The sequence below is a fragment of the Tyto alba genome, unplaced genomic scaffold (genome assembly GCF_018691265.1).
Source record: "Tyto alba isolate M040663 unplaced genomic scaffold, T.alba_DEE_v4.0 Super-Scaffold_38, whole genome shotgun sequence".
Classification (NCBI taxonomy): Eukaryota; Metazoa; Chordata; class Aves; order Strigiformes; family Tytonidae; genus Tyto; species Tyto alba.
The window spans coordinates 18,236,873-18,264,613 of NW_024881313.1; the positions used below are offsets into that span (position 1 = coordinate 18,236,873).

The following is a 27,741-nucleotide window of genomic DNA, read 5'->3' on the forward strand; positions in this document are numbered from 1 at the left end:
GTATTGGGAGAGTATTGGAACAGATTGGAGCATTTAGAATGGAAAAATGCCCTTAGCCATGATGCAGATGCTGACATTCAGGTATGAATAGTTCATTGTAGCCTAGTTCTTCTAGAAGATTAATTATCAAAAAACATGATTTTCTCTATTTCAATATGCATTTACAACCACAGAAGTTGTACAAAGTAGTGAAAGCTGTACAGGCTCCTGTACACATTTTGTCATGTAAAGTAGAAACAAAACCACTTTATTTCTTCTTTCCTATTGTTGTATCTTCTTACTACTCAGGCAAGCAGGTTAAGGTGGCCAAAATTAAATATGCATGTCATGGACATGCTAACTGTGTGTCTGCTCTCCAATCCCACTATACAGGCCAATACAGGTTATATTCTTGGGAAAAAAAAAAAAAAAAAAAAAAAAGCGCAAATGACAGAGCAGTTACATGGCATCAAAGAACTACATTTACCCTTTGTAAGAGTCCCAAGGAAGGGAAAACTTTGTATCTTCCATGGTTGTGAAATGCTACATTTTATGCTGACTAGTACAACATGGTTATATATGGTACAATTAAATGTCACCATTGTAAAGAAGCCCCAGGAGCAGTTCCAATCAAAAGGGGAAAAATTAAGGATACTTTCCCGCCAAAACAATGTAGAGAACATTCTGTCACTTTTAACCGTGACTTTTACTGTAGTTTACATGGTACATTAAAGAAAAAGGTGAGGCAAAATAATACAGAAATATTGAATCATACTGTTTCTATGTTATATTTTAGTTATGAGTAGTAATCACATTTTTATTATTTTGTCATATGAACTGGTTCATAATATGGGTAATTGTGAAGCATGTTGTATAATACATTGATATTGGATCAATTGTGATGTAAATACGAAGAAAAGCTGAAGTCATTAGTTGTCCAAAATTTAAACTCACATATTTGTAAATTTTATTTTGTACCAGATTCTGCTATAAGTATGAGGGATATTTTATTGTTGGTTCTTCAAATTTACACTGACATTTTGACATTTTTGCTTACCTTTCTTACATGAACAGATACTGAAAGGCTTGAATCTCAAGGTTAGTTGTGGCCAGACAGTGGCTCTGGTCGGTGGCAGCGGCTGTGGGAAAAGTACAACTGTTCAGCTCATCCAGAGGTTTTACGATCCCAAGGAAGGCACGGTAAGTTACTGCAAGTGAGATGACTGCTCCGTGTGTCACAGTTGTTGGAAGTCTGGTTCTGGTCTCACTGCCCTTGTTCCAATGACGCGGTAAAGTCTCCCCTAAAAAGGCATGTGCCAGCCTGGAGAGAGAGGTTCCTTGACCAAAACACTCAGTAAAGAGTTTTTGTCTGCTTCCTTTTGTCTAGGTCACCATTGATGGACAGGACATTAAGACTTTAAACGTAAGGTATCTGCGAGAGATTATTGGTGTTGTGAACCAGGAGCCCGTGCTATTTGCTACTACCATTGCAGAAAACATTCGTTATGGCCGTGAGGGTGTCACCATGGAAGAGATTGAAAAAGCTACCAAGGAAGCGAATGCTTATGACTTCATCATGAAGCTACCCAATGTAAGCAAATCAGCTGTCCTGCTGAAATAATTTCTCCTGAACTGTCTTGTGTCAACTAGTTCCTTGGAAGGGTTTCTCATAAACAGAGGAAGCTATCCCTGGATCTGTGAATGGGCAGAGCTATGCAGAGCTTCCTCATAACTTCTGAGAATAACGTTAATTTTAAATTTTTAGGTCATGACTTGATGAGCATTTGGAGAACCATTAGAATTCCAGGGACACAAATGATTAGGCAGGTATATCCAAGTGGGTGTTTGCCCTCTAGTGTTGCAGAGGAAGGACAAGACGCTGACTGGGTTACTAACACTGATGTGCCTTTTCTTTACCCTGCCTTTCTTTGGTGAAAGGACTGTGCTACTGAGTGTTGTGGAAATGTGTGTGGTTGTCTTGTAGAAGTTTGAAACCATGGTTGGAGAAAGAGGGGCACAGCTGAGCGGAGGCCAGAAGCAAAGAATAGCAATTGCCCGAGCTCTGGTTCGCAATCCTAAAATACTTCTGCTTGATGAAGCAACGTCAGCTTTGGACACTGAGAGTGAATCAGTTGTGCAGGCAGCACTGGACAAGGTCAGTATTGCTCCTTTGTTTAAAGAGCTGCAAGAAAGGGAGACCCCTAAAAAGTCTAAAGTAAGCCTGAATTTTGCAAATACTCTCTGTTCATGGAAAGACTGGGAGCTCTAAATGGGGATGAATAGTGAAGTGTTTTGAAAAATAAATACATTAAAAATCTGGTTTGGAGTTTGTCAGCACTAGCTATATCAAGTCAGGCAGACTGCCCAGTGGTGAAGTGTTTTTGCAAGTGCCCATGAAATTCAGTTAATGATGTTATGGATAGGACTGAACTGCAGCAGACGTTCCCAAACAAGCTTTAGTCTTTGGAGCAATGGAGAGCTCAACACGAGCTAAGAGCTAAATATTCTCAAGCGAGTTTGGGGATCCATGTGGGATATGATCTTATTAACACCCAGCAAAGTAATTCAGAACCTGCCAACTAGATATAACTTCTAAACCACCTTGATGGTTGAAAAAAATAGCCAATCTATCTGAACCCCTCTGCCATGCGTGGAGACATCTTTCACTAGATCAGGTTGCTCAACTCCAACAACCCTAACTCTCTCATGCTTTCTTCGTAGGAGAGGTCTTTCAGCTCTATGATTGTTTTTGTGGCCCTCCTCAGGACCTGCTCTAACAGGTCCGTGTTTTTCTTGTAGTGAGTGCTCCAGAGCTGGACACAATACTCCAAGTGCTCTCACCAGAGTGGAGTAGAAGGGGAGGATCACCTCCCTTGACCTTCTGGTCATACTTCTTTTTATGCAACCCAGGATATGACTGGCCTTCTGGGCTGCAAGTGCACGTTGTCAACTCACTTCCAATTTTTCATCCACCGGTATTTTCAAGCCCTTTTCTGCAGGGCTGCTCTCAATCCATTCATCCCCCAGTCTGTATTGATATTAAGGATTGCCCTGACCCGAATGCAGGACCTTGCAGTTGGCCTTGTTGAGCTTTATGAGTTTCACATGGGCCCATCTCTCAAGCCTGTCAAGTCCCTCTGGATGCCATCCCTTCCCTCAAGTGAACCAATTGCACCACTCAGCTTGGTGTCATCCACAAACTAGCTGAGTGTGCACTCAATCCCATTTATCTATGTCAATGATGAAGATATTTTATAATATGGGTCCCAATAGGGATCCTTAAGGGTCATCACTGAAGATGAACTCTATCCAGGTACCAACAAAATTCCACTGCTTGGGATCATTATTTTGATTATTTAAACTAAAAGTTGCTTGACCATTTTAATACAGCCTGGTATAAAATGGCAAGCTGTGACATTTGATACATTATGTGCAACAGGATTATGAATATCCCAAGATAGGTAGTTAGTTGAAATGTATTTCACATGAAATTGAAGAGAACTTTATATTTAGTGAAGTCAGCCATGACTTAAAGCTTAAAACACTGAAATTTTTAAACTGGCAGTGTGAAGTATTTTCTAATTCTTCTGAGTATAAACTATCTTTCACAGATTTTAAGGTTTAGATGAACAACCGTGGGCTTAAATATAAAAAGTTTTAGCATTTTTAAAATTTTAAGGTTAACATTGTAACTTTCTAAAATTTAAATATTGATAATTTCATTTAGATATTTGTGATCAAAATTTGATGGGTTTATGTACCACAGTGAAAAATTGTCTCTAATGTTAATTTTCAAGCTAAAGATTGTATTTCTCTTTTAAGGTACTAATTGAAATCTGATTTTAAAATTTTTTTAAAAGTTATATTTTTCTGTGAACCATTTAAATGTTTCCTTTAGGTCTTATTCAACTTCTAATATGAAGAAGAATATTTTTTGAATATACTTAGAAATACTCCTGTTAAATATTGTTATTTCTAGGCAAGGGAAGGACGGACCACGATTGTAGTAGCTCATCGCCTGTCAACAGTCCGAAATGCAGATCTTATAGCTGTGTTCGAAGGTGGAGTTATCACAGAACAGGGGAATCATTTTAAATTGCTTGAGAGAAAGGGAATCTACTACAAACTCATTAACATGCAGGTACTTTTTTCTCAGTAGCTGTTGCCTCATTTTCTTTTTTGTGTTCCATGCCCATAGTTATTGTATGTTATCAGTAGTATGGGGAATCCTGGAGTATATTTTGTGAACAGTAAAGAAATATGTACTTTAAAAGGAGAGCAGTAATTTGAGAGAGAAGACCACTAGTTTTGATACCAGACCTATTTAAACCCAGGACAGTATATTTTTAATCCTCTAAGGATTTAAACTTAAATATTTATTTTATATTTTCCTTTTATGCAGTCAATATAGAGCAAGTGACTACAGTAGTTTGCTATTCCATTGCTTTTTCTTAGCCTATGATAAAAGGTAAAATACAGTAGCTGATACTAGAGGAATAGAGCTTGAATGTTTTAAGCTGTTTAGTTATAATCCTTTATACTAAACTTATTTCCAAAGGGAAAAAAAAATGTGGTGGAATGTGAGAAAAATAATCCAGCTATGCTGAGTGCAAAAACATGTACACTTTTAAAGTTATGTAGCCAGAAACAAAAGAGATTGGAAAGTAATATAAATATCAGAAATGTATTAGATATTAAGTGAAGAACAAAATACTTTGATACTTCCCAGTGTCCCGTGCATTAGTTAGTCTAGAGATGAGCTTCAATGTATCCTTCAGTGTCACTGGTGGTTTACAGCAAAACCAGCATGCCTTGTAAAGAAACTGAAACTGCTATCTCAGTGTGTCAGACTGAAAAGAGTAAACTAGGCCAATTGAAACATATCTTAATAAAATAACTATGAGAATACATTTGGTCACCTTTGATTCATAGTAACTTTAGATTCAAGCAAATGTAATAATGGGAAAGATTAGGAAATATAAAATGGAAAGAAAATTTAAAAATAACAGAAAATAACAAAATTGGGAAGAAAGCAAAAAAAGTTATTTTTATTAGTAGCACAAAAAGCAGTAAGAAATAAAAACTTTCTGGAAAAAAAAGAAATACAGGTTGAAGGCAACTTTGAGTCCGGTTGCTATTAAATACCTCAGTGGTGAGTAGACATTTATCAGTTCTGTCAAAGTGTCAAAACTGCCACCAAAAGTAGGGCTCTCTTCCAGACTGTTCAGATTTTCCAGTCAAAATCTCTTTTTGACCTGTTGTATTCTGAACTTCCTTATTACATTTAAAGACAAGAATCATTAAGAGTCTTCTGCACTAAAGATGGGTAATTTTTTTTTCACTTAATGAATAAACAGTGTATTCACTGAGGACTCATTCAAAAAGACCCCAAGATGAGTGCAAATGGTTTACACTTAATTTAAAACTCAGTTAGCAGTTAATTCATAAAAAAAGAGCAGATATTTCCGCTTCCCTGCCCTCCACTTAATATAAGTATTTTCTTGAGAGGTGGAATATTCTTATATATGAATCAAACTCTGAAGATCGAGATCTACTCAAAAATAATACAGATTTTCATATCTGCTTTATAGCATTATATATTGTTTTCCCACATATCTCCTTCCACAGAACCAGTCAAAGTTCCTTTTACTAAAATAAATATTTTTAGTAATTATCCCTCATAATTTTGAAAGTTCAAAGTAATACATCCATAATTAATTTTAGCATCATGTTCCTCCCTCCTTTAGGCAATAGAAGCTGAAGTTCCATCATCAGAAAAAGATGTGAATGCACTTAGTGTCAAAAACAGTGAATCTGAACCAGAATTTGAAGAATCCTTAACAAAAGGATTAAGAAGACGATCAACTCGGAGAAGCATGAAAAAACCAGGAACACAAAATGATGATCCTGATGAGAAAACAAGTTCACCTGTAAGTATCTTTGCAGAGCTCATAGTGAACTTTGATTTCTTTCAACAAAGTATGTTAAAATTAAATTAATTCTCTTGCTCTAGAAAGGTACAAGAAGAAGGAAGCATTTGATAGGGGTGAAAAAACCATGAGAATTTCCTAATTCTAAATAGCCTTTGACTGATCATATTTATAACTTGTTTTGTTATTCTCACCATGAATAATTATACAAATAAAATGAGACTTTAAAAATCTGTAGCAAGGACGAGATTTTTCTTGAAAATCAATTTGCTATAAAATCAATATGCTATAAAAATTGCATACCCTATCAATGTAGTCTATACAAGTTAAACATTCATTTTTGGATCAGAAACATAACATTTGTCCCAACATACAACTCTTAAAACAAACCTTACTAAAAAAGCATACAACAAATATGATTGTATTAATATGTGTAGCAAATACTTTGCTGTTATAAATTGCTTAGTGAACAATTATTTGAATTAATCTAGTCATGGATTACACACAGCAATATGCCCAGAATGAATAGCTCAGTCACCATTGACCAATACCAAGAGTGTTGATCAATGAAAATCATATAGATAAACTAAAATACGATGACAAGATCTGTACATATATTATAACAACTATTTCTTCCTTGTATTACAATGAGAAAAATAAATGTACAATCAGTTAATTATTCATATCATTAAAAAGTATACATTTTTACTTCCCCTGAGTAGATTCTTGGAGTAGGAAACTGACTATTAATCTTTCTTTTTCTCCATATTTCTCAAAATGCATACATATTTGTCCTAAAAGAATTCCCGTTTTTTAGGATGAAGAATTACCTCCAGCTTCATTTCTGAAAATTATGAAATTGAACAAAACTGAATGGCCATATTTTGTAGCTGGAACTTTATGTGCAATTATCAATGGAGCTTTACAACCTGCATTTGCGATCATATTTTCAGAAATTATAGGGGTAAGTTTGAATAAAATATGCAAAAAACTATAAAGCCCACAAAATTTATTTCTAATAAGACTAGGTCTTAAACAATCACTGCATAATGAAGCTGAGGTGTGGATGAAGTACAATTGCAAAAAACTGAAGAATTATATGAAATTTACAAAATCCTAAAAATCTTGCTACAACATGAAATTTGCTTGTTATACCTATAATCATATATAGCATATGTTCAAATTTGATACGAATGCAAATGACTACCATCGTTATTGAGAAAAATGTATTTTAGTTTATTATTTGATCTAAAAACCTGTTGTTTTACATATTATTTTATAGATTTTTTCAGAAACTGACAAGACCATTTTAAGAGAAAAGAGCAACTTATATTCCGTGTTATTTTTAGTACTTGGGATCGTTTCCTTTTTTACTTACTTCTTTCAGGTATGTTCATTATTTTAGCTTTATTACAATTATTCATTATGTTTTAGAAACCAGATCTTAAATACATTAAAAATTTGTGTCTTCTTAATACATCTCCTACTCAATCCAGAACCTGCATTTATGGTTATAGATGTGCCTTGTACTGGATTGAATCTTTTGTGACCTAGAGCTTCTCATGTATTAGAGACCTTCCAAACTATTCTGATCTCTTAACTTCAGAACTTCTCCTCTTCTTCACCAGTCAAACACATCTCAGCACGAAACTCTGGATTCTCTCACTCGTTTCACCATTGCCACCTAACAGCCAACCCCTCCAGCCTTTACACTATACCACTCCCTTCTCATCCTCAAGCCCCCTGTTTGCCTCTGTTAGTAATTGCAAATCTTCCAGTCTCCTGCCTTAGCGCTCCAATTTTTTACTCCCCTAACCCCTTTCCCATTCAAGTTTTATTTTATGTGAGCCCCCCGCAAAGATACCCAGCCCAGTTTGTCAAGTAATACCCATCATGCTGATATTCAGCTCCTCTTGCTTAAATACTAATTGTTGAACAGTAATACCTCATTCCCTGCTGTCACTGATCTCTATAGACATCTCAATTTTACAAAAAAAAAGTATTTTAACTTTACTCTGATCCTTATGCATATCTAACCGCTACAACAGTGCCACAGTAAAAAAAAAAAAAAAAAAAAAAAAAAAAAAGGTAGCAATTATACAGGTGCAAACTTTGTCATTTAAATATTTTCATATATAGTCCGGTTTATACTTTCTGGATATGTTTGTATAGTTTTATGCATTAAATGAGCCTACACAGTGAAATAATAAAGTGCAGTTGGGACAGCAGCATAAACAGTCTCTTGCAAAAACCTCCTGGTTTATTTATGGAATTGTCTTGTTGCACATGCATGCAAGAAGGCCTTGAGTATAGAAGACTGAGTTGTAGATAGGTATGACAGGGTTGTTCAAATCATGAATGTTGCTATAATGTTTTAAATATGAATGGGAAGAGTTCACTGAGATGTTACATCTCCAACTTAGTGAGAATAAAACAAAATTAAAACATTTTTATAATCTCTTTAGATAGTGCCTATTCACTGAAATTCCTTTGTGTTTTTTTTCCAAGTCACATACTTGTGCAAATTTATTGACAGTATAGGAGCACAGCAAAGATAATGATCAAAATTAACTGAGTAATATTTGCTGATTGGAATTTACCATAATAATTTTTCTTAATATCACATAGCACAGTTGCATCTGTGGCTTGTATTTTAAGACTATTCAATTTCACAAATGTAGATCCCAAACAATTTATATTTGTGAGCTAAACAAAGCTATTTACAAATACCAATCTCATACTAAAATGTAGGAAGAGCATATCTTCCCAAACTTTTAAGCAGCATATTCCTTTTTGTATCTTGTTAAATTGATTCCTATATCTGGCTAAAAATCTGTTCAAGTAATTATAAAATGTCACTTAAGTGTTACTGCTGATAGCTATGTCAGATTGTGTTAGGATCCCAGGGAAGAAATCTTAATTCCAAATCTGCATTTGACTTCAATGAACCCAGATTGCCTTAGGAAGTCTTTAACATAGAATGAATGGCCTAAAAGCCACTTGTTTAAATCCAACTCAGGTCATCTTATGTAAAAATGAAGTCAAAGGGTTGATTAGTGATCTTTTACTTGAGGTATGCTGGTGAAGCCATGTTGGGAAATATTGCTATGCTTTCTATATTTTTTTGAGGAATAATATTTGAATGTCTGTACTGTGAACCTACTAGAATTTATTATTATTAAACCTGGTTTTACATTTGCTTTGTGCAATCAAGACTACAATATTTTGTATTTTGACACTGTAGAGACAATGTATCTAAAATATTTATTGAATAAACACAAACAATGTAATAGTATGGTAAGCATTGTACCTTTTCTCAAATAGGGTTTCACATTTGGAAAAGCTGGAGAAATTCTTACAATGAGGCTTCGATTCATGGCATTTAAAGCAATGCTTAGACAGGTAAAGATAATAAATATAGTAAAGATAATAAATAAAGATTTCCAGGGTTTTAAAAAGAATTAACTGTATAGATATAATAAAATAATTGTATTCCACATTATTGTATCATATTATGACTTGTCTAGAGATAAGATTCTTTAAATCAGTCTAGAAACCAAATTGGTTAGTTACATATGGTTAAGAAAAGTAAAGGGAGAGTCTTAAATCAGTACAAGAGCTTTTTATGTACTTCTTACAAGGTCTTAGATTTACAGCCAGTTACTATGGCTTGACAAGTTGATGTGCACCAACAGTATCCCGTTAAGTGTTCATTTGACTGCTTTGCTTTCTTGGTGCCCTTTCTCCCCTAAAGAAATGCAATGCAGTGCAACAACTTACATTGTAACTCTTACTTCAAAGGTCTGATTTAAATTGTAATATGTACAGATATGTTTTTATTTATTTATTGAAGATCTCTTTCAATGAGTTCCCAAATCTGTAATTGTTGTTCATTAATACAATACTGAGACTATATACTTAAATCCAAACTTTCAGAGAATCAAAATATAAGTATTTCATAGTGTTTTTAGGTAATTCATGTAGTTATCCAAATTGGCCTTAATCTTGCATGATTTTAAGAACACTATTTTAGATTTTTAAATATACAGTATAATATTTCTGGGGCTTTATGTCTTGCACATAAAGCTACATGTAGACACAGAATTTGATTCATATGAATGTGACTATCTGCAATGCAGACAGAAAGCTGTTGTAGTCTGAAAAACTATGATTTATAGATCAGCATCACTGAAAAGCTAATGAAAGAGCAAGCTTACAATTAAGTCTTGGTGTCACAAAAATGTCTGTACTACTTCACCATATCTTCATTCAGTGCATATTGCACATCAAAGTATAAATCACATATTTGGTCACATGGTGAATAAATTATAAACTGTGTACCTGACCACAGCAATTGACTTTGATCAGATAGACCAGGTTGTTTTGTTCTGGTTTGTTTTGTCTCATATCTTCCAAATAAGCCTTTACAATCTGGGCAGAAAGAAGAGTCAGTGCCTCCAAGGAGATGCAGTTGGGGGAGGGTAAATGTTGGTTTGGGGAATCCCTCAGGCTTTTCTCCTTCCTTCTCAGCAGTGACAGTGTACACATGAGATTATCCACAAGCATACACTTTTTTGCTAAAAATATTCATTGTTCAATGAAGGAATTAGATTTAATTAAATATGCAGAACTGGTGGACTGCCTCATACACAGTCTTCTGACACTGAGCTCAGTTATATGTGGTAGACCTCAGTTTTTCTTTGCAGTTTATATGAAATGTCCAAAAACTGATCCTAAGAAAAATGTTTCTTATTGTAGGACATGCAGTGGTTTGACAATCCTAAAAATAACACTGGAGCATTAACTACAAGACTTGCTAATGATGCCTCACAAGTGAAAGGAGTAAGTAAAGTTTTGTTTTGGAATTTTTCATATTTGGTTTACTATGTAGTAAAGTTGCAGCTTGGGTTGACTGGTTGGATAACAGTCTTGACTTTGACAACTAAAATTTACTACAAAACAATAACTGGTATAGAATGCACTGATGTGTTTTATAACAATTATGGTAGTATATTTACAAAATAATTTCCAAATAAACCATTTTTAAGTTTGCTATTGTGCTTTATTGTGATCTTTGTTATTAAAAAAATTCACTGTGAATCTCTTTAAGTAGTCTGTTTAGAGATATTTTATTTACCTAAAGATATGAATCTAAATTTGTTCGGTTTATGACCTCCTACTGGTTTTTTGATCATACAGATTCCTGAAAAAAATTGGACATAGTAGCAGTAGACTTCCTTTTTCTTGTTACATTTTGGAGATTCTTTAGAAGTAATTTGGGATCTGTAATATTAGGCCAAAGCACACTGAATGTAATTATTAGTGTATGCTTAAATACATTTTTACTGCTAAATGAAATTATGTGCTTCTTTTTTTTTATTTTTATTTTTTCCCTAAACTGAGGAGTTCTGTAGTATCTTTGACTTTATTTTCATAGAAGTTAAGCATTTAGGTTTTTTCTTTGTTGGGCTCTGTGTGGTGTCCTGTAAAGCTAGCTTCATGATCTACAAAATGTGACAGATTTTAATGTTTAGTTGTAAATGTAAATATGTGATAAGTTTAAAGTTTGTTTAGCTTTAAGAGCAGAATTTGAAAATTACAGTGCACACTTAAGTAATCAGAATATGGGGAGAGAAAAATCAGATGTGAACTAGATTATTTTTTATAAAATCTTTTAAGAAAATCCCATTTTGAAAAATAGCCAAACTGAGTTAAAGCTTTCTAAATAGTGTTTTGAGAATCAAGAATATTACAGAAGAAAATGGTCTCTTTATTTAAGATGCAGTTACTTTAGCAAAAAATGTCTTTTTTCTTCCTCCAGGCAACTGGTGTCAGGCTGGCATTAATTTCCCAAAACATAGCTAACCTGGGGACTGGAATTATTATATCATTAATTTATGGCTGGCAGCTGACATTGCTACTTTTAGCTGTTGTGCCAATCATTGCAGTGGCAGGAATGATTGAAATGAAGATGTTGGCTGGGCATGCGAAAAAAGATAAACGAGAGTTGGAAGCTGCAGGGAAGGTGGGTCTAGAGAATTTTATCTATTTCTGTGTAAAGTATGCAGCCATGTTTACCAAAGCTTTGTTGATGGCTATAATACTTCCAAATACAGAACATATCAAAATATACAACTTCCAGAGGCAGCCAGACTATGTAGACCTACAGAGCATAACACCTCTTCAATAATAATTGAAGACATATTATTATTAACCAATATTTATTTTTATAACTGATAACCCCCAGAATGTGCCAAGGCACATTCTTTTCTCCTTCCTGTTTTGATCATCTCTGTTTTTCTTGTTTTGAAACCCTTTTCATTTTGACATTCTCTTTTTTCTTTTCTGTCATCCCTTTTTGGAATACCATCTGTCTTACATAAGTTATACTGCTCTTTTTTTTTCTCTTTCATCTTATTAATGTTTGCAGGGATAATATGTATATATCCACTGGTTTCTGAGTCTGTTTGCCATTCCTTTATTTCTTGAGTGGAAGAGAAAGATGAGAACTGAAAAGTGAGAAGGCTAGACTCTTGTTTAAGAAATTAGATGAAGGCATTTAATGTCACTTCATTCCAAAAATCCTTTTGGGACAGGACAACTATTTCATCACTTCCCAGATATTGCTTTCTTCAAGGTAAAACTTTTCTAAAATCCCTTCCTATGTCCTACTGTTTTTAAAAATTGTTGAGAAGAAAATAATTTACCTAAGGCCATGTGCATAAGGAATGGTATTAATCTTCAGATTTGGTGTTTAAATGTATTTATCTGCATATGTGCTAGCAGTCTAATGTCTCCTTATAGTTTATTGGAGATGTCATAGCATCTGGGTGGCCTCCAGCTGCCTTATCAGAAAGGTATGGGTCTACTCTATATTCTATGTTGTATCTGCCATGCCTTACCCAAATGTTTTGAGTATCCTAGAGCACCTCCAATAACACAAGCCACCTGCATGTGGGTGAGTGAATTAAAGTCCTTTCTACTCCAGTCAAGGATCCTGGAGAAAGAGACTGGGCATATAATGCATAGGCTTTCTAGTTCTGTTGAATAGGTATCCATTGACTACACTGGTAGCTTAGACACCTAAATTCAAGTGTCTTAATCTGTATCTGATATATCCCCCTGCCGCAGTAACTCCTGTTTACTAAATGAGTTTTATTTCCTTCCATCATGTCTGTAGATAAAGTTGCTGAAAAACATTTTTGTACCTCCAACTCCACAGGAAATTGTGCATAATGATCTGTCCATGGGCTTTTTTGAACAAGCCAAACAATGCATTTCCTTTCCTTTCAACTGACTACATTTCTTCTACTTCTTCTTCCTAATAGCTGAACATTTATTTCATATTGTTTTGTGTAAGATACAACAGAAAAAGGTTGACAATTCTGGGAATAGGCACTAGAGACTTTCTTAATGCATCAGATTGTGAAGAATTAGCATGTGTTACAAAAACTTATGATTTTTTTTCAAAGCTTGAGAAAATACTTTATTTTCTTAACAGTGTATGTTTCTCCTTTCAAGGCAACCTAAGTAAGCGCTAGACTACAAGCATTTTATTCAATTACCAATTTTTTAAAAATCCATTTTCTGCAATGAAAATGGGGTTCTACCTGGAAAATTTGCTTTCTGCAAAGGGTTGCTGAACTTATGTTTCTAACAAAAGAAAATGACTACTCCTTTGAGTATCGGTGAGACAATGTAATTAAGAAGAATAAAATCTATTTCATGACTTTGTTATCATTACCACAGTGTATTACATTCAAAAAATGAATTAGTCAATTACCTGCAAATTTTCAAACAGTAGTACAAGCATTATTGAGGCTATATCCCTGTATTTTAGAATTACTGAGGCTATATGTCTGTATTTTAAAACAAAGATAACAGTACTATAGTTTAAAAATCTTTGGTAACAGTTTATGAATAAAAATGCTTTCAGATCTGTGGTTTAGGTAAATAAAAATAACTTAGATAAAACAGTGATGTATGGAAGTTATTTGTTTTTCTGTTTTAAACTGTAGTCATTTGGACTTTATAGTGAATTGCCATAACTCTGGTGTCCTAAAAGACATAATATGCATGATCACTTTTCAGAGCAGAATTTCATTCTTGACACTCCTTGAACTCTGACAGGCTTGGTGCTGTGACCACTTCCTTGGGGAGCCTGTTCCAGTGACTGACCACTCTCTCATTGAAAAACCTTTTCCTCATGTCCAATCTGAACTTCCCCTGATGCAGCTTCATTCCATTTCCTCGTGTCTTATCGCTGGTCAGCAGGAAGAAGAGATCAGTACCTCCCCCTCTGCTGCCCACCTTGAGGAAGTTGTAGACTGTGATGAGGTCACCCCTCAGCCTTGTCTTCTCCAAGCTGAACAAGCCAAGTGACTTCTGTCACTCCTCAGAAGTCCTACACTTGAGAAATCTTGGTCACCCTCCTCTGGACATAGTCTAATAGTTTGATGTCCTTGTATTGAGGTGCCTAAAACTGCACACAGTACTCAAGGTGGGGCTGCAGCAGTGCACTGTAGAGTGGGACAATCACCTCCCTCAACTGCCTAGCTATGCTGTGCTTGAGGCACCCCAGGACACAGTTGGCCCTTTTGGCTGCCAGGGCACACAGCTGACTTATATTCAACTTGCCATCAACCCAAACATCCAAATCTCTATTTGTGGGGCTGCTTTTCAGATTCTCATCCCCTCATTTATATATATAACCAGGATTACCCTGTCCCAGGTGCAGAATTTGGCACTTGCTCTTTTTATATTTAATACGGTTGGTAATTGCCCAGTTCTCTAGTCTATCCAGATTGCTCTGTAAGGCCTTTCTACCCTCAAGGGATTCCACAGCTCCTCCTAATTTAGTATCATCACCAAATTTACATTCAACTCCTGCATCTAGATAATTTTTAAAAACATTAAAGAGCACTGGCCCTAAAATTGAGCCCTGTGGAAACCCCCCTAATAGCGACTGGCCACTGGTCTGATGTAACTCCGTTTACTGTAAGTCTTTGAGCCCAACCCATCAGCCAATTTTTCACCCAACATGTTATGGACTTGTCTAGCTGTATGCTGGGCATTTGGTCCAGAAGGATAGTGCAAAATATAATATCGAAAGATTTGCTAAAATAAAATCACACATATACTGGCTTTCCTTGGTCAACTAGATGGGTGATCTTGTCATAAAAGGAAATTAAGTTAATTAAACAGGACTTTCCCCTCTTGAACCCATGTTGGCAATGACTAATGACTGTATTGTCTCTCAAGTGTTCTTCAGTAACTCCTGGAATAAACTTCTCCATGATTTTACCAGGCACTGAAGTGAGACTGACAAGCCTGTTGTAGTACTTATTAAAAGTGCTCATGCACATTCATAAACCCTGAAGCTTCTCCTGCTTTTTCTGTAAGTGTTCAGTTCAGAAAGCTTTGTGCAGAACAGAGACTTTGCTGAATACTAGGCTTGAGCTGGAAACAGCGAGTACAAGAAACTAGGTTCAGAGAAGCACAGTGTTCCAAAGCACTGGTTCTCAAAGAGCTTTACAGAAAATATGAACCATGCAATACACCAAATGCAGTAACAATATTATGTAAAATAAATGCTTCTATGCTTTCTATAATTAAAATATAAAATAATGTTAAAATTGAACATTTATAAGTTTTAGGATGTTAAAAAACATTGCCAGTCTCTTGGGAAAAAAAAATCACCTCTCCTCAGCTTCAAATATTTAGATGCAAAGAATCAGTGGACTCGCCACACCTGTAGGGAAATCCAAGGATAAATAGAAATTCAGTGCTGAAAAAAACACCATCACTATGTAAAGCCCTTCTTTTATAATCTAAATTTGCATTAATATAAATATGCAAGTAGTTGTAGCTGTTTTCTTACCTTTTTCTGGGCAGACACCATCCAATGTTTAGCTTTAGCTTTGTACCCTGAGTTATCTACAGCACTGCGGTCTTGTACCCCACAGCCAGTTCTGGTTATTAAGGTGAAACTTTTGTCTAGATATACTTTCCCTTGGTTATATTTTCCCTTGACCTTACTTTATGGTCTTTCTTAGACTAAAAACATAAAGCATGAAATGTATATTTCAGCAAAATATCTTACAGCCTTGAGGGTCTTTTGTAGACAAGTTAGTTCTACAAAAGTCTAGCTACATTACTGTTGGCATTGTCGGTGTTCATTTCCTGCTAATGTATACTTTCTTGTATATACTGTTCTCAGAGATATAAATGGACTTATTATTGTGCATTTATACCGTATGTTTATTCTTAAGTGAACTGTCCTGCTAAATACCCATCCTTAGAAATGAGATTGGATGGCAACTGAATAGAGCCCAGGTATAGGTGTTTAATACTATTTGAGATGCATTAGAAAATTTAAAACATCCAGCCCTAAGGGATTGTCAGGTATAATACAGTACATGTGGGAATCCCTTCCCTCCCAGAGCAACAGCAGTTGAGACCAACCGGAATACCCAACATACCACATGCTGCACTGGAGGCAACATACAGATCATGCACTCAAGCCCAGTGTTTCAGCCAGAGTCGAATAGAAGGATGCAGCACTAGTTCCAGTGTTTAAAGAGATGTGACTGTTCCAGGTGTCTTCTGTTGGCCATTTCTAAGCATCACCCTCTTCTACGTGCATAGGGACTAAACTGACCATATAGATTCCTAACCTCACTGTGTGGTCATTGAGGAAGATTTTATGGGCACCTGCGTAGACTTAACATCCTACGTTCACTGCCTTGAATCAATTGTTCCCACATAGGCATGCACCTACTGCCTTCAAATGTTCCTGGGTATCTTTGTATATGCAAATCACTCAAGTCTGAAGAAAACTCAGTGGACTGGAAGTTGAATGCTAAATTGCCATTTTTCTTATGGAATATCTTCTCCAAAATTGTCACTGCTGTCTAATGGTTTTTCACTAGCTATTTGGAGGACATTAAAGAGGTCTTACCAGAAAATTCTGAGCATCATCAGAAGATCTCACTGTCATAAAAAAAAAAATGTAAAATGCTTACTTTTGATATCAAAGGTCCATGATTTTAATAACAAATATGAAAAAAAAATATATTCCAGCAGACTTTTTATTAATTTAGAATACTTTTTATGAAAACATTTGTGTTTCTATTGCAGATTGCCACAGAAGTCATAGAAAATATTAGAACTGTTGTTAGTTTGACCCGAGAAAGAAAATTTGAATTGATGTATGGAGAACACTTGCATGTACCATACAGGTATAATAAAAATAACTAAACTAAAAAAAATTAGAAACATTTACTTGGACAAACATTGATTTTTTTGTTGATAGTGTTGTCCTGGTTTGGGACAAGTGTGTGTGATTTAATGTATAATTTAATTCAGAATTAACGTGAGTATTCTGCATATTTTTTATTAACAAATGTAACCACTAACCAACATTTTTGTTCTTTGATTTAATTAATTTTCTGTAAAATTATTGGTATCTTTTATTGCAAAGTCAGTTGGTTTGGAAAACTGTTAGTTTTAAGCAAGCTTTGGAAGTCATCTAATCTAACCTCCCACCTGAAGTGTTTCAGATATTTAATTTAAAACTTTTTAATGTAAATTTGAAATTGCATTAAGCTGTTCTTGAAAGTATGAATAGGACTGAAAACATTTTAATAATTAGCTACTGGTTTGTGACTGAAAACAAAAACAAAAACAAACAAACAAACAAACAAACAAACAAAACAACAAAAAAACCAAACATAAATCTGCCTGGACTAAATCAAGATTTAAAAGTCTTAAAGTGAAAAACTGAAAAGGTACTGTTAATTAAAGTTTTGTTTGTTCTAGAATGAAATGTTTCATTTTCAGACACCCATGAGAAAAGTAAAGGAAAAGTAAAGCATATTTACACAGATATGATGGGACATAAGGAGGGGTGCTGCTAATACATTCACCGTAAAAACTGTGTAGTTAGAGCACAGTGCAGGATGTAAAAGACATTACTTAGCTTTTTTCCTGGGCTGATTGGTTTTGAGTCCATATCTCACAATTTGCAGGACAGTGCCTAACTGTTCTCAGGGTTGACATTGGTGGGATTGCTCCAAGGCTTTCATCTCTATGTTGTTCTAATATAAATAAGATTTTATTACCCTATAGATCAATTTGTCTGGAAGAGATAGGACATTTGTTTTTCAGTTAATGTTTCAGTGCATTAACTACTGATTAGGCAAAGAGTTCTTATTTTATAAAAATTGAGTTTAGGCCTTCTATTATAATGGATTAATTCACAAGTCAGCTATGTAAAAGAGATATGACAGCAGCCTCTTAACCAAAAAAAGCCACACTTGTGAATCTGCCTCCTGTTTGTTTTGGTTTGGGTTTTTCCCAGAAGGGACCATACAGTTGTGACTCAGTAATATCATCAAAAACATTAAAATATTTTTTTTCTTTTTTTCTGGTATCATTCATAGTTACAGAAAATTTTCTCTCTGCCATCCTTTTAGTTATAGACATAGTTTTATCATCCAAAATCTAATCTCTGCATCATACTTGCAGGATTAATTTTATTTGAGAGAGGAATTTTGACTGATTAAATTGAAAAGAAACAGATTCCTGAGTGTATAATATTGAACTGTTTAATATCTTTGTTATTTGGTTAACATTAAATTGCAAGTAAGAAAAAAAGACACCAAAAAATTTTCTTTGGCTGAAGGTGAGCTAACAGTTCTGCTCTTTGTTTTTTCTTCTTCTATGATGCCGTAGTACAATTTCAAATGTGTTATTTATATCTTCAAAGTGGTAATTATGGACTGAACTGTAAAGTGTTTTAACACTCAAACTATGAGATGTAAGAGAATAATTATACATAGCAGCTAAGGTGTCACCTTTTTCTGCAGCCACATTCCATGCTGTTCTTGGAAGTACATACAATTCTGGAAAGAAAACTAACTTTCTCTTGGACACAGTCTAATAGGTGACAAAGGAATATGTTGTTTAGGCATGAGTACGCTTCCCATTCATAACAGTATCATCTGAACTCAATTAATTTGTTTTTGCATAATAAGACTTCAGTATGATTGCACATTTTTATAAAAATATGCATTCTTTCTTACAGAAATTCTGTGAAGAAGGCACATATATTTGGATTTTGCTTTGCCCTTTCACAGGCAATGATGTTCTTTACCTATGCTGGCTGTTTCAGGTTTGGTGCCTATCTAGTGGCAAATGGACACATGGAGTATAAAAATGTGTTTTTGTAAGTATCTCCTTTGCAATCTTTTTTTTCTGTCAGTCCAGACAGTGGTCTTTGTTTACTGCTAGAGATGTCATTAATCCATTGTGTAAGCTACGAGAGAACAGGCAAATTCTTCTTCTATACCTAAACATAATGAAAGCATATTACAGAGTGGATGCTCTTGGTGACTACAGAGTCTGAGCTCTTCAGATAGGCCTGATTTTGGATTTCCTCTTCTGTATTTATTTGGGACTATTATGTTTTCCAGAGGTTGAAACAGTATCCTACTTATATCAATTCATTTATTCTGATCAATATTATTGTTCATTTAGCTGTGAGGTCCATTGTATATTCTACAAAACACATAGTTGTACCTGTTTATTGAAGTATAATAATACTGTAAAAATCTCTTTAAGAATAGATCATCAGCATCTTTGTTATTTTTATGTCAAGTTTATTCATTGAAATTTGAAATCTCTAAAATACATGTTAAATAATTGGAGAACTGGTTTCCATAAAGTAGATACTGTTCACTATAAGGGAAGGATAACTAAATTATTGTAGTTGACATTCTGATAAAAAGCTTTTTCATTTAAATGAACCAATTTTGTGTGGGAAATTAAAGGATGAACCATGAATGTAAGAACAATATGTAGAGTACTGTACATACGCACAGTCAGGTGGAGCATTTTATTTTTAATTTAGGCAGGTTCTGCAGATAAAATATGATTCTAATTTGCAGTATTTTTAGAAGGTGTATCCATTGCAATCTGAAATTATACAAGGAATAGTACAATTATTTGTCTCTAAGGAGACTTTATAGGTTTTTAAGGGCAAATACTGTACAAAAAGTAAAGAAATAATTTTTAAAATATAGCTTATCCTTAGCTTCTTACTTTGATGTTTTGGATTTATAATCAGTTTAGAATCACTGTTTATCCAGTCTTTTGCCATAATACCTAAGAGCCCCTATTATAACCAAAGTCCCATTCTTCTAGAGTGTACATGAACTCAGATGAAATATAGTTTATAATTTAAGAGGCAATAGCTCAATATAGGCCTATGGAAACAAGTGTGAAAAGAATAAGATTCTATTAGTATGGATATCAGTGACCTCAACACTTAAGAAAGGCAAATCATACCAATTTTTTGTTGCCAACTTGATTAAGGATAGTTAACACAGCTCATTTTGACTGGAAGATGTTGGAAAGTGTCTGCATCCCATCTGCTAGCTGAATATCTCAAGCCAGCTGGGTGAGTGAACTTCCAGTGGCTCAGTTAGATTTGGACCCAAAACTGTGTCAGCCCTCCTAGTCTGATCAAATGCAAGATAAAACATAATAGTTTATATAGCTCTGAATATAAAAGATAAAAATTAATAGAAATTAATTTATTTTACTTTGCCTTAAAACAGGCTAAGACATCTCATATGTCAATTACTGTTTCTCAGTGATGAGTAATCCTATGTTTTGTGTTACTAATTAATAGCTGAGGACAGCAGGTTCTTAAACCATTCTAATGTAACTTGTAAAGATACATCTACATTCACCATAAAACAATAACATAGTTTTCAACCTTTTATTGGTGTTGTGAACCCTTCAATTTTTTTCCATTAGAGCTGTGAGAGAAAATTAAATCTTTATTGTCACTTATTACAAGCTTGATTTCTTATTTTCATTGATGCCTTAAGAATTAATCACTAATTCCCAGAGGTCATTGAACCATAGAGAGGAAACCACAGCAGCAGTAGAACAGGTTTAGAGTAGTGATTTTACCATCCATTGGCCAGTTTCCTCCTAGCCCCGTTGAGACTTAATATAGTTAACCAGTATTAATAATCAAAGAAATTAGTTCTAATAAGTAACAAATACATTGAATTTGGAATGGAGGCTTATTTATCTCACTTCATTAAGAGAGGATAAAAACAAATTTCTGGAGCTAAATGAGTAGTTAAAGCAATAATAGTTGTTTACTATTTCATTCTTTTTAAATTTAACCCTTTTTTTTCGCCAAGTAAAAGAAAAAGTTGACTGCTGTGCCATTTCCATTGTCCTTCCCTTGCCTATTTATTGATATTTTTTTCCCAACTTCTTTTATAGAGTCTTTTCAGCTGTTGTATTTGGTGCAATGGCATTAGGACAAACCAGCTCTTTTGCTCCAGACTATGCCAAAGCCAAGATATCAGCAGCCCACTTGTTCGTGCTGTTTGAAAGAGTGCCCTCCATAGACAGTTACAGCAAGGAAGGAGAGAAGCCTGTGAGTAAGCCATGCGTAATGGGTGATACTATTTACTGACAATATGGACAGCACTCTTCTCACTTCCTTCAAATTGATTTTTTCTTTCCATCTGGTTACTTCCTTATCTAATATATTATTGACAGTTATCCAAATACAACATGGACTAAGTTTTCTATTGTGAGTCCAGCTTTTGCCCACACTCTCTAAAGGTTATTTGTTTTGAAAATCCGGTTAAGGTACAACTTGTGTGGAATTCAACCAGCAGAATTATGAGTATTTTCAAAATAGTTCAGTGCTGTACTTGGATCTTATAACTTCATAAAGATTCAGACCATAGAGTTAAAGAAGTCATCATTCCAGCAAATGCAGACTCTGTTGATTTCGGGGGGGGGGAGGGGAAAGACTTCTGCAATCATATTTGAATCATCTGTCAAACAGTCTTAAAGATGTAACAGTGATACTATTTCCATTATAGGAAACATTTGGGGGAAGCATATCAATCAAAGATGTGGCATTCAACTACCCAAACCGACCAGAGGTTAAAATCCTCCAAGGTCTGAATCTAAAAGTGGAGAAGGGTCAAACTCTGGCTCTTGTTGGTAGCAGTGGCTGTGGAAAGAGCACTGTTGTTCAGCTGCTGGAGAGATTTTATGATCCCCTTGATGGAGAAATGGTAAGTATTTTTATAAGAACATGTTAAGTGAGGGTGTGTTTATTTGGTTTTATGTGATGTGATAAAGTATAATAGATATTTCTAGTTTTATTTTTAAAATATTTTAAATGTTAAAGAGAAGCAGTGGCTCTTCAGGGTTCCTTATTTAAATGTGATGAGTAATATAATGGAAAATATCCTGTTTTCCCACATTGTAATGAATTAATGATACAAGATCTGTGTGGTAAAAATATGCCTGATCCATAGCCTAATGATGACTTTAAATTCAGGGCAAATTTCCTGAGGTTTTTATGATAAGAGCACTTTAAAAGTTATTAATTATATGTATCTACTTCTGTATAATGTAGAAATAGAATTTGCCGTCTATGTTCTTTCCTAAAACAGTGAACATTTACAAAAATAATTTTTTATCATAACTTTTACTTGTCAGAAACATCTTTCAGAGTATGCCTACTTATCAAGCAATAGACTGTAAATACTTTTAGTAATTTTGGTTTAAAATAAAGCTAGGGTTTCCCACACTACTTATTCAGCACCCTAACATATTATTTTCACACAATGGTGTTGTTTATTATCATTTTCTCTTTCACGTATATGTGCTCAGAGATACTGTTTTAAAAAGAACCCACCCGTTTTGGGTTGGAAGAGGTGAGAATAAGAAGGATTTCAGAACCTGTCTCTGCAGAGATACTCACAAAAGATAAAGCAATGATTAAATAAGGCCTAATGCAATGGGCAAGATTTTTTTCAGGTTGGAAGTGCCCATACAGGTCCAGTGTAGCAAACTGATATGTAGAAAGAAACAGCATAGGTGCCCAAACAGTATGTTTAACCAAGCGCAACTTCATCACCAATGTTTTTGACCTTGCATCCATAAATATCCAACACTGTTTTACTGAAGAGAAAAGCACATACTTCTGGCATAAAAACCATGAAAGCAGTGGACTAATTCTTAAGCTGAGTTGCACTGTGAACTGAGTGAAAGGAGTGTATGCTTAAAAGCACTGTCAGAAGAACAGCTGTTCACAACACTGAGCACTGTGATGGTCTGGTAAAGAAAGTAACTATGCCTAAAAGCTGTGCTATTTGTTACGGTGGATCCAAAATGCATAATAATTGAGTCCTCTAGCTTCATCGGTATTTTTTTACATCAAATAAGGAACAGGAAGCAGACCTTAGCATCCTGCAAATCCATTGTAACTCTGAGGAAAAGAGATGGAAAATACTTATGTAGGTGAAATCAATTTCTCCCTTCTAGCTTTTTTTTTTTTTTTCCCCTTTACATCTGGAGATGTAGAAACACTGCCACTGATTTCAGTGAATTTTGAATCAGGTTCATTATGATCCCTTTCCTTTGAAAAACAATTATATCAACTGTATATTGACTGTACTAGCACACACTGTGGAATTACTAGATTAAACATGTATAGTAGGCGTGCTATGAAGGGGCAGTTCTTCAATTATCCAGTTGATTATGTCACTCAACACGGAGCCTGAAGACTGCACTTGGTGATTCTAGTGGAGAGGTAACAGCCCTCTCAATATCCTGGTATATTTGTGTCCAAACTGATATGACTTGTATAATTATGAAACTGATCTATCCAGAAAAAAATTTTCTGTTGTCATTTATCTAATAGACAATGATAACAACTCAGTAGCCAGATTTAGCAGAAGTGTGCCAGAGTTGTCAATAAAGAAAAATGGCTGCAGATGACATTTTAAGGAATCCAGAAGTAAATTTGTCCACTGTCAGGCATTACATCACAATTAAATTTAAGATTGGATGCTTGGTTTAGAAGTATGTGAATGAATGAACCCAATTCTTCCTTTATTTTAATGGAAGTGGCAATATAGATGCAAAATAGAGGAAGGTTTTCCTGCCAAAGAAAGAAATGGAAGAACTTTACCTACGGTCCTTTACAGTTGCCCCAGCAAATTCTATCCTCCACTGTCTTCAATATCTTTCTTAAATCTTGAAGGAAAGAAAAGGACTGAGGCAGCAGAAGAGACTACCCTCACTTTTATATAATGGCCCTTACAAAATTTTGGAACATAGAGGAGAAGGAGGGAAAAGGATTATATGAGCTTTCAATATGGTATATCTAAGGAAAGAGCTGCAATTGCACAACTTCTGTGTATGAATTTACAGTAAGTCTCAAATACACATAGAGCCATGTGACTGAAATTTAAAATGTTTGGTTTCCTAGCTTTTTGATGGCAAAAATGCAAAGACCCTAAATATCCAGTGGCTGAGAGCTCAGATTGGTATTGTCTCACAAGAACCAATCCTGTTTGACTGCACTATTGCTGAAAACATCGCTTATGGAGATAACAGTCGACAGGTATCACATGAGGAAATTGTTAATGCAGCAAAAGAAGCCAATATTCATTCCTTCATTGACTCTCTGCCAGATGTAAGTTGTTCCTTTTCTCTCTTACTCAGAACTAGAGGTAACCTATTGTAGCAGGGAAAAATTGTGTCCATTTATGATTCATTGGGGTACAATAATTCTCTGAGATGCCAATGGATCTGAAACTGACTTTTAAATCTTAGCCTTTCTTGTGTTTAGCAAATTTCTTTTTACTCTGGGTGACTCCATTGTCAGGTGGAGAGCTGAACATTTAAGTTATCAAGGAATAAAATCCACAATTATAACTGAGAGCTGAAAGTGTGGGGTGGGTTTTTTTAAGTGAGTTGAACGTTTATATTTAAGCTCCTATTTTTCTCAAGCATATGTAAAAGACTCTGTTAGACTGACAAGTTTCTTATGCATTTCTCCCAGTCATACCTAGGCAGAATTTAAATTTCTAGTATTCCTACAGTTCAAAAATTACAAAGAAAGTTTTTCATATATATATATTCTTTTATAAATATATATATATCTACACATAATAATGTAAGAATGAACATCTTAAGTCAGATGAAAGGTCTACCATGCACAAAATCTTGTCCCAGTGACTAGCAAGACGTATTTACAAATAAGTATTCAAAAAGGCTAAATATTTAACCACATTTCCTATTAATTTTTATCTAACTTTGCATAATCTGTAACTTGGGAACTTCCAAAGATAAAAATCATGCTTTATTATTTAATTCTGGATGGGTTTTTCTTCTTTGCATTTGACAAACCAATTTCTAACCTATGTCAAATTGTATCCAAAACTTCCTGAAGCAAGAAGGTTGCCAGCTTAGTTGTGTGTTGTATGTATTCAGCTTAATTTCAGGCTGTTAAGATGCTTTTTGCATTTCTTGAAAAAATACAATGGCCAAAGCCCATGATTTTTGCAGATTATGTTTAGCTTCTAATGATTTATCAAGATCTGCTCTTTCCAAAACTTTGTAGAGAAATCTTGTGCTATATAATGACGTCCCATGAAACTTTGGTGCTTTTTGCAACCAAATATATAATACCTCAAAAACTACTGTGATCTATACATGAGTTTGTCCAGAGATCTGACTGGTCTGCCCTAGATGATGTAACTAAATTAGAAGCATAACTGTCCAAAACTGCTGTATATATTGACAAAGTGTATAAATGTCTATGTCTATATATAAATACAGTATATAATTTGGCCTGAAACTGATACATCTGACACATTGATATTTTTTCTTCAGGATAAATACATGTGGGTTAGAATAACTGATTGGTTAGGATGCTAGCTTGAAGTGTTTAAGGTCAGGGTTTGATCGCCAGTATTGTCATAGACTTTCACTGAGCTTTGACATTCTACCTCCTGATTGAGAATAATGTTGCCTTCCAACATGAGAGGGGTTGTTGCTTTGAATTTATGAAATGCTAGATGCTACAAAGGAGTCTCCTAGTGAAAGATCTATAGATCTGTGGCAGATAGCAATTTCGGTCATCTGTTTTCAGAGAACTATTAGCATGGAATATGTGGTTTATGGATGGTTGGTTTCAGGGCTGACATGATTAAATATCCTTCAGAATTGATTTGTATTCATAATCTGAATTTAACATATTGTTTCTAGAAATACAATACCCGCGTAGGAGACAAGGGAACTCAGCTTTCTGGTGGTCAGAAACAACGTATTGCTATTGCCCGAGCTCTTGTACGTCAGCCACAAATTCTGCTACTGGATGAAGCTACATCTGCCTTGGATACAGAAAGCGAAAAGGTAACTTGATTGTGAGCCAGCAGTCTGGAATCTAAATCCATGTTTGTTTGTATTATGATTATTGTTTTCACTCCCACAGATTAAAACCCAGAGCTGGAAATATGGTGTTTTATGTTAATTACATATTCATGCTAATAATAGACAAATATAAAAGTCTTACTCCTCCTTGCCAAAAAAAGAAAACAAGCAACATTTTTTTTGCATCTGTATGGCAGTAGGCAGATGGAAGTTGCAATGAAGAGGCATTTCTTTGCCTGAAATTCTTCAGGCTTCAATTGAAAGAGTACTATCAAAATTGAATCAGGAGGCACGAACTTCAGAAGCCAAACAGATTGAGGATGCTGGAAGAGAACTTTTCTGGGAAACTGCCAAATCTTGCTTTCCCCATTGCTCTTCAGTCCTTGCTATATGTTCACAGTTAATATGCAAACTTCCAGTGAAAAAATTACTAGAACACTGCAATCTTAGTATAACAGAAGAACAGTCTAGCTGTAGAAAATCAACAAGATTCTACAAAAATACTTACTATTAAAGAAGCAAATATTATATTATAATCTGAAAAGCTCAGATTCTATGGACTCAGTTTTGATCAATTCTAGGCATAAAAACGTAAGATTTGAGAGGAAAATGCCATTAAATAATTCTTTATTTTCTTAATTATGTGCCATTTAGGTACAGGAATTTCATCTCTTATTTTATTTTACATTAATAAAATTAGGAATAAAGGAAAGAAAGATTATTATTAGTATTTTTCTGTCAGTGCTAGCTTTAAGAAAAACATGATTCATGAGACTCCCTGCGAAATCATGAGAACTAGTATGATAGTAGTTGACCCAAGATTACTGACTTAACTCCTATATAAAACTAATGAGTCGTAGAAGGGACTTCTGGAGGTCTTTAATAAACCTCTTCTTCAAACAAGGGCCGATACTGAATTCAAACTAGGTTGTTTAGTGCTGTGTCCAGTAGGGTCCTTGAAAATCTCCAAGGACATTAAACAATCTCTCTTTTGTCCCTGTTTCAATGCTCAATTATACTTGCAGTGAATATTTTTCTTATATCCAGCCAGATCCTCCCCTGTTATAATTTATGACCGTTTTCTCTTGTTCTGCCATGCATCTCAGTAATGAACCTGGTTCCATCTCATCCTTTTAGCTATACGGCATCATCTGCTATGACAGTATTCACACTTTGCCAACACAGGCTATTTCTAAAACAGAAAGCTCAAGCCACAGATAGTCCATTTCCCTCACTGTAATATTACAATTTACTTCACAAACAGCAGTTGAGGTGATAATCTCATGACAACTGGCAGAATACTTCACCTTTTGGTTTGTTCATTGCACAGATTGTCCAGGAAGCGCTGGATAAAGCCAGAGAAGGTCGCACCTGCATTGTGATAGCTCACCGCCTCTCCACCATCCAAAATGCTGACAAGATTTCAGTGATCCAAAGTGGCAAGGTTGTAGAGCAAGGGACCCATCAGCAGCTCCTGGCTGAAAAAGGCATCTACTATTCTCTGGTCAATGTTCAAAGTGGGTCATGCAACATGTAAATTAAAGGCAGTACTTATCTC

General features: G+C 34.9%; 1 protein-coding gene across 9 annotated transcripts in view; it reads left to right on the forward strand.

Annotated features, from left to right (window-relative positions):
- Positions 1 to 27,741, forward strand: part of ABCB1 (ATP binding cassette subfamily B member 1) — a 64,699-nt gene extending 36,958 nt beyond the window's left edge. For all 9 annotated transcript variants that reach the window (XM_032991575.2, XM_032991577.2, XM_032991569.2 and 6 more), the window contains 17 exons: positions 1,054 to 1,179; positions 1,367 to 1,570; positions 1,964 to 2,134; positions 3,959 to 4,120; positions 5,727 to 5,909; positions 6,727 to 6,873; positions 7,192 to 7,296; positions 9,234 to 9,311; positions 10,668 to 10,751; positions 11,731 to 11,934; positions 17,049 to 17,149; positions 18,997 to 19,137; positions 21,216 to 21,372; positions 21,830 to 22,027; positions 24,235 to 24,441; positions 26,019 to 26,165; positions 27,514 to 27,741. In XM_032991575.2, the coding sequence (XP_032847466.1) occupies positions 1,054 to 1,179; positions 1,367 to 1,570; positions 1,964 to 2,134; positions 3,959 to 4,120; positions 5,727 to 5,909; positions 6,727 to 6,873; positions 7,192 to 7,296; positions 9,234 to 9,311; positions 10,668 to 10,751; positions 11,731 to 11,934; positions 17,049 to 17,149; positions 18,997 to 19,137; positions 21,216 to 21,372; positions 21,830 to 22,027; positions 24,235 to 24,441; positions 26,019 to 26,165; positions 27,514 to 27,720 (2,622 nt within the window). In that variant the 3' untranslated portion in view covers positions 27,721 to 27,741. The remainder of the gene's footprint in view (positions 1 to 1,053; positions 1,180 to 1,366; positions 1,571 to 1,963; positions 2,135 to 3,958; positions 4,121 to 5,726; positions 5,910 to 6,726; positions 6,874 to 7,191; positions 7,297 to 9,233; positions 9,312 to 10,667; positions 10,752 to 11,730; positions 11,935 to 17,048; positions 17,150 to 18,996; positions 19,138 to 21,215; positions 21,373 to 21,829; positions 22,028 to 24,234; positions 24,442 to 26,018; positions 26,166 to 27,513) is intronic.